This window comes from Salvelinus fontinalis, chromosome 34, assembly GCF_029448725.1.
Source record: "Salvelinus fontinalis isolate EN_2023a chromosome 34, ASM2944872v1, whole genome shotgun sequence".
Lineage (NCBI taxonomy): Eukaryota > Metazoa > Chordata > Actinopteri > Salmoniformes > Salmonidae > Salvelinus > Salvelinus fontinalis.
Window position 1 is genome coordinate 17,702,742 of NC_074698.1, and position 7,519 is coordinate 17,710,260.

Below are 7,519 nucleotides of genomic sequence, written 5' to 3' on the forward strand. Positions count from 1 at the left end.
GCTTGACGTATAGATGATTAGAAAGTGTATAATCAAAATGAGACAAAAATATTTAATTTCAAAGATTTATTCACAAGTACAAAAAAAATATTTTCATACAGATATTCACATAACAACAAATATTTTCATCACCTAGATACAGTTTACAGTGCATGTCTAGAAATTACACAGACCATGTATTCTTTGGACAAGGCTAACGAAAAGTATTCAACTGAGACATGAAAACACTTTCACTAGTTGCCAGACACAGTGTGTTGTCCTACATGAAGCATATCACATTTCAATGATTGACATGGTGTGTGTCTGTCCTCACAGCTATGCTGTTGACTGTGCAATGGAATGATAGAGTATTAGTTGATTTCCAATTGTCATCATCCAAAGTCCATTTTGTTGCAATACATTAAAGAGATGACAATAGTTCAACGTCCCCATTCAGGGACTGGAGACCGTCACTTTTCAGGTTATCTGTCCTCAGTGTCCTTTCTATGGTTGTGTTTACAGTTTAAAAGAATGTGGTGTTCTTTCCTCATGCATATTCAAAACCAATTAGTGCCAATACCACAGCACTAATAATGAGTTTGTTGAAGCTCCAGTTGAATTACAGTGTACATTAGTTCAGCACCAGTTCACCTCAATGTCTCAATCACTGACATTGCTTTGTCTGTGGTTGTGAGACCTTGAGAAGCAGCATTGGTGTACATGCAGAGTGGAGATGACAGTCAATAATACAGTATCCTCTGGAGAGGTGAGGCAGTGTCCTCTTGTGTCAGAGTGATTTTGAGGGTCTCACAGTGTATGGGGCAGAGGGCCACAAGTGAACCAACACATATAGCTTTGTGCTTTAATAAGGTGATGATGGGACTTTGTCCCTGTTACAGAAACTGTTCTCAATTGAGGCGCAGATAAGCGTTTAGGATTTAAGAGTAGAAAATCAGGACAACTCAAAATTAGAGGGTAAAAATACACACACTCCTAAACATAAAGGTAAATAGTTGGAATTGAGTAGTTGGGGTGGATCATAGTCCAGTTGGCCCAGGGCATTGGTTTGTCACCGTAGCAGCTCAGTGTGCCAAGGTACTGTGGTGTTTAGAGTCTCTGTTCCCCTCTATCTCATTTTCACCATGTGTGTGTGCTTATATTAGTATGCTAGCTCAGATTGAGCTTCCTCTTCTGGGATGGGACAGTTCACCGAGCATCCACTGACACAGTCCTGGGCTCAGTTCACTTTAGCCAGCAGCTGCTCTGAGAACAGCTTCTTTAGCTGGGCCACCTCTTCACTGAGGGAGCTGAGGTGGGACTTGAGGACATTGTTCTCTGTGTGGTAATGAGACTCTGTCTGGCCCTGTGGGGGTGTACGGTGGACATACTGAGTGGACTCTTGCTGTTGTCGCCCCCTCCGGGTCTCCTCTCCCTCCTGCTTATGTGGCCAGACTCCTGCCCCCTCAGCTCCACCCAACATGATGTGTCCGCTGGCTGCCTCCCGGGGACCGTCTCTTGCTCCCATTGACTGTATGGGGCTGTGCCTGTTGTCCTCGCCACTGCTGAGGATCTTGAAGCGCATTTTGTGAGGAAAGTTCTTTATGCCCTCCCCAGACTCCACTTTCCCCATCATCACTCTGGAGAGCTCCCCAGGGAAGTGTCCACTGTGGTGCACCTGCGCCTCTGCAGGGGAGTGGTGGAGCTCGTAGCCCAGCTCCTCTGCTCGGTGTGGGGACAGTTTGCCATGATCACTCAGTCGGTCCTCAAAGGAGAGGGGGCTCCCTAAACTGGAGCTGCCAGGGGTGGAGAACCCAGAGTCCTCTGACATGCTGCCAGCGTCCCTGGAGCCTTGCATGCTGAACTGGCCCCCGTGGGCAGCAGGGTGCGTCCCTGGTCCACTGGGCAGATAGTAGTGTGGAGCCAAGGTCTGTGGAGCACAGGGGGCTGCGGGGAGGGGCTGGATGGGTGTGTTGGAGGGATCTTTGACCAGGCCAAAGCGGAACTTGAGAGCCAGCAGCTCGGCCCTGAGACGTGCGTTCTCCTCCAGCAGCGCCAGCACGCGATTCTCCACCACCATGTCGTTGACGCGGCGCTTCTCCCTGGAGCGCTTGGCCGCCTCGTTGTTCTTCTTGCGCTTGTCCCAATAGCCGTCATCTTTCTTCTCGCTGGGAATGAACTCACGCTTCCGTCTGAGGGCGTTTCCAGAGGTGGGCGGGTCATTGGTGCGCTTCAGAGCAGAGGTGCGTCCGAGCAGAGAGCGGGCCAGCAGGCTGCTGGAGGTCAGGATGGACACGGCCTCATCTGTGAAGGACAGGGTCCCACCAGGTGCAGCACTGGATTCCCCACCACTCTGCTCCCTCATGTCTTGAGAATCTTCTTCAAACATCTCACTGGTCACACTCATGGTTTTGCTGTGTTGAGATTTTCTGTTCTTCAGATAGTGTCTCAAAATCCAGTGTCGTGGAATGTTTTGGCGGTAAATTGTTGCAATAGCCCCACCTAGCGTTCAAAAGAGGAAGAATAAATGGAGAGGGGGATTTAGTTGTTATGCAAGACCAGTTACAACACAATGTTATGTAACCCCATTACATCTTTCCAGTTAAACTGGAGCTACTTGCACAACAACCCCACATGACTCTTGAATAAGAACCACGATGTACTAAGTGCTAGACAGACATGTCGATCTCTTTTGAAAATGTTTACAATATAATAAAGTGGGCTCCTGTCAGTCTAAAGGTTAAACGGTTAATTATAAGATCTATATTCGTATTTCTTTAATAAATAAGAGGCTAAAATGTTATTGTTTTTTCCTCCCAATTCTAAAGAAAGCTTTAATTTACTATCCCTGTCCTGACGCGCAATGACTGGAACTGAAGTCGCTTCATCAGACTAAATCAGTGTTAGCCTACATGTAGGTTAACATAGTGTTATATAACACACCGTATCAATCTCTAGAACAAGCCGCGCAATGACCTGCATTGATTGCCTTGTCTATTTTTTATTTCACTAAAACAAAATGGCTTAACAGTTTGAGTTCACGACCAGACGTTATATCTTTCAGGAATCGAATTGCCTCAAGGACATTTATTAGAGCACTAGCCTAGTTTGCAGGTTGATAATACTCCGCGCCCTACTGCTATTCCCACCGTTCATTTACAATTTGTTCGCTGTATTGATCGAACTGTTAACCTAGCTGCAGTACATCCCTAAACGAAGACCGAACTGGTTCTTCTCTAAACCGTTTAGTGGATGTCATTCTACATTCCAGTCAGATATACAAAGGGAACGAAATAACGTATTGAAACAGCAATGAAAGTTTCAACAAACTATTGCAATGAAGGTCCTTTTAAGCATAATTGCATACCTGTTCCACTAAATCTATTCAGATCATCTCAATTCATCATAATTTTCTGACTGTAAAGTGATCTACTGAATAGATCACTGGCGAAGCCTAATAATGACATTTGTGGAGTAGTTGTGTGTGTGTATGTATGTATGTATGTATGTATGTATGTATGTATGTATGTATGTATGTATGTATGTATGTGCATATATATATATATATATATATATATATATATATATATATATATATATATATATATATATATATATATTGTAACGACCCTGGGTTTATTAGCGCGGAAATCGACGTTACAATATATATATATAAAATGTATTTTACTTCTAAAGCTGAATCGAAAGTTGGCTATAGTTTTCTTTAGTGTGTATTTAATATTATTTAACCTAAAATCATCGTAGCCTACATAATTGATAGGCTTCTGTTGTAGGCAACAATGTCACATTTCTGCTCCGTATGCGATTGCCTATTCTCTGTAGTATAATGAATGCACTGTTGAAATACACCTCATGAGTGAAATTGAGAAATTACCTTGAGTTGGATTCTCGTTGTCTCAGAAAAGCACCGATCTTTCAGTTAAAGAAACGTGTCAGAATGTAACAGAGCGATCGTAATAATTCAGCAGCTTCGATTCAGCACTGGGTCATCGAATACACAGGATACTTCGTTTCCTGCACGGAGGAGGCTACTGTTAGCCTACTCAATATTAGACTACTAGTCTCTCTGACACCTTGCGTCTCGCGTTTCTGCTCCACTTGGAATGCTGCAGCTCCTATTTGTTTCTTTCCCGGTGAAGTTCAGCCGAGGACGTTTCCTATCCTCACTTGAACCAATGGGCCGCGTATGTGTGGTGCGCTCACTGAGACCGCCTCTCTCCATGCCAAGACCCACCCCGCAAGGGAAAGCTCACATAACGTTATGCTGCTCATGCATCATCAACTGAACTGGCTAGCCCATCCTTTCGTAACAATTAAGTAATATTGCCATCTCTGGCTCCCTCTCACTCTCCCTGTAGATTTCCAATAGACCTATGCTCTTCAACCAAAAATCAGCTTGATGGACGGCAAGCTCGGTATCACGTCAAAGTGAGTGACAGATCAGAGTTGTTGGAATATAATTGAGAAGGAAAATGCCAGCAGTCATTATGTAAGCACTTCACAGTTTTTCAGCATATGGTGATCTCCACTGAATCCATTCTCATTATAAAGGAGATATTCCTAAAAAAAAAACTGTATGTGTCTGGAGGGATATAGTTCAGGGAAATACTCTGTTTTCCATATTGCTTCTTATGCAAGGATCTGTCTTTCACAGTGTCAATGAACTCCTTAACATAATCCAAGAGATTGACCCAGCCTTTTGAAATTTTCTAAGAAAAACACAGTATAGGCCTATTACGTAACATAATGGAACATACTAAAGGAGTGTTTTGGAATTACTTACAGAATAATACAAAATGCTCTGAGACCAGGTTGCAAACATAGGGGTTCCATGAAAACAGCAGAATGCAGCAGTCACATGAGCTTTTAGAGTGGAACATACTGTATGCATCAGTCAAATGACCACCAAGCATCTTATGAAAATAAATCCTGGGTTTAAAAAAGTCTCTCTTGAATTAGTTTCAAATCCAAACCATAGGCAACAGCATGAGACTTTATGAAATTCTTTCCCTCGCTGTCAGTCTTGTTCCTATAGGATTAATACATTTTTAAACCATTTTCTTCCATCTATGGAATTTTATCTGGAAATAGATAAAGACACATTTTTCAAATCTAAATTGGTTAAACTACACACATACACAGAGTATACCAAACATTAGGAACATCTTGTAACGATTGTTCTCCTCCTCGTCTGAGGAGGAGCATGGATCGGACCAAAACGCAGCTGGTGATGAATACATGTTGATTTATTGAAACAAGATGAACACGAAGCACACTTGATAAATTACAAAAACAACAAAACGACGTAGACTGACCTGAACATGAGAACTTACAAAAACACGAAGAACGCACGAACAGGAACAGACTAAACAAACGAAACAGTCCCGTGTGGTAACAACACAGACACGGAAGACAAACACCCACAAAACACACGTGAACCCCGGCTGCCTAAGTATGATTATCAATCAGGGACAACGATTGACAGCTGCCTCTGATTGAGAATCATACCAGGCCGAACACAAAAATCCCAACATAGAAAATCAACCATAGACAAACCCACCCAACTCACGCCCTGACCAACTAAAATAAATACCAGACAAAAGAAAACAGGTCAGGAACGTGGCACATCTTCTTAGTATTTAGTTGCACCCCTCCCTTTTGCCGTCAGAACAACCTCAATTCATCGGGCAAGGAGTATACAGGGTGTGGAAAGTGTTCCACAGAGATGCTGGCCCATGTTGACTCCAATGCTTCCCATAGTTGTGTCAAATTGTCCAGATGTCCTTTGAGTGGTGGACCATTCTTGAAACACACAGAAAACTGTTGAGCATTAAAAATCCAGCAGCGTTGCAGTTCTTGACAAACCGGTGTGCCTGGCACCCAGTACCATACCCTGTTCAAAGGTACTTAATTATTTAGTCTTGTCCATTCACCCTCTGAATGGCACACATACACAATCCATGTCTCAATTGTCTCAAGGTGGAAAAATCCTTCTTTAACCTGTCTCTTCCCCTTCATCTACACCAATTTGAAGTGGATTTAACAAGTGACATCAATAAGGGATCATAGCTTTCACCTTAATTCACCAGGCCAGTCTATGTCATGGAAAGAGCAAGTGTTGTTATTACTGTTTTGTACGCTCTGTGTATAATACTCAATGAACTGGTTGCTGACTTCATAATATATCATATCTGTTCTTAGGCAAAACAAGATGAAATTAATTACAATGATTAAATGAATAGTAACTCATCATGTACTTTTGATGTTCATCTGTTTATACAGTGTGATGTCCATTGACCTCTCGGCCTACAATAGCCAGGCCCTGCAAGATGCTAGTGATGTCATTTCCCAATTATCACCCTCTCTGTCCATTTGGTATGACCACAGGCGTTCCTCCGGCCCTCTCCACTAACTATGCAACCACTACACACCCACCACAGCTGGCACAGTGCCTGCCTTGGTCCTCTCCCCCTCAACAATCCCTTCAACAAAGCCTGCGTGAGTGCTTGCTGTTTGCGTGGGTCTTGGTTGCAGAATTTATCATTTGTGTTTGATGCAAAGATATAAACAAACAAAAGATCACGTGAATCCTTCTTTAGTGGCGGTAGTCTGAGGCCCTCTCCTCTGACGTTACTAAACCGCCAGTGTGTCATTAGTAGCTAATGAGGAGGTTGTTCTGGGTCAGGATGAATTCCAGCCCATCTGGTCCAGGAAATGGCACAAAGTCCTGTTTTTTGCAGGGAGAGCACAATCAGTAATACTACTGGTGTGCATGCAGTAGCCTCTGTTTGGGATGCAGTACAAACTAGTCTCTTCTCAATATATTTTGTATTAGGTTGTAATAGTTACAAAATGCAGGTCTCTCATTAACTAACACATTACAAAGTTACATCAGGATTTTGCTCATTTAAACTGTACTATACTGTGCTGTGAAGGTTCTAATTCTATGGGGGCAGGGTTGAGGAGTAATGGATTACATGTAATCCGTTACATTACCGGCATAAATATTGTAATCAGATTAGAGATACTTTTGAAAAACTAGATTACTTCAAGGGTTACTTTTAAATTCAGAAAGGATATTTGCGAGAAAAAAAATCTTTGACACTTCTCTGTTTTCTCAATGACATTCAAATCAGAATTGAAAAAACGCGCGAGTTGAAGTTTGTTCCATCTGAGTGAGTCTGACCACAAATCAGAGACCACCACTATGATGACACACCAAATGTGTTTGATGGATCACGGGAAAAGAGCAGGAATAGGCTTTTGTAGGCTACAGTCCAAGCTATGCCTTCCAATCGTACGACTGCTGTCAGCATCCAAATATGATCCAATTTGAATAAACACTTGGAGGTAAGGATGACAGCAGTGGTGTAGTCTATGGCGATATGGACATCCACTTATTATTGATATCTACATAGCGCATTGATGTATCACACTGCTGCTCTCTCATTTAGCTATTTGCGCCGTACGGATTGTGGTTGTTGTGGATGGCTGTCCACAAATTGAAATGTGTATTTGAACC

At 42.7% G+C, this 7,519-nt stretch overlaps 1 protein-coding gene across 1 annotated transcript; it reads right to left on the minus strand.

Annotated features, from left to right (window-relative positions):
• Positions 1–51: 51 nt before the first annotated feature.
• Positions 52–4,253, minus strand: LOC129833363 (uncharacterized). Its single transcript, XM_055897909.1, has 2 exons — positions 3,872–4,253; positions 52–2,478 (listed from the first exon to the last, which is right to left on the minus strand). Exon 2 carries the CDS (start codon positions 2,381–2,383, stop codon positions 1,217–1,219), a length of 1,167 nt encoding a protein of 388 aa, XP_055753884.1. The 5' UTR covers positions 2,384–2,478; positions 3,872–4,253; the 3' UTR covers positions 52–1,216.
• Positions 4,254–7,519: the final 3,266 nt, after the last annotated feature.

Coding starts and splice junctions, on each gene's coding strand:
- LOC129833363 (XM_055897909.1), bottom strand. CDS start 2,383: ATGAGTGTGACCAGTGAGATGTTTGAAGAAGATTCTCAAGACATGAGG.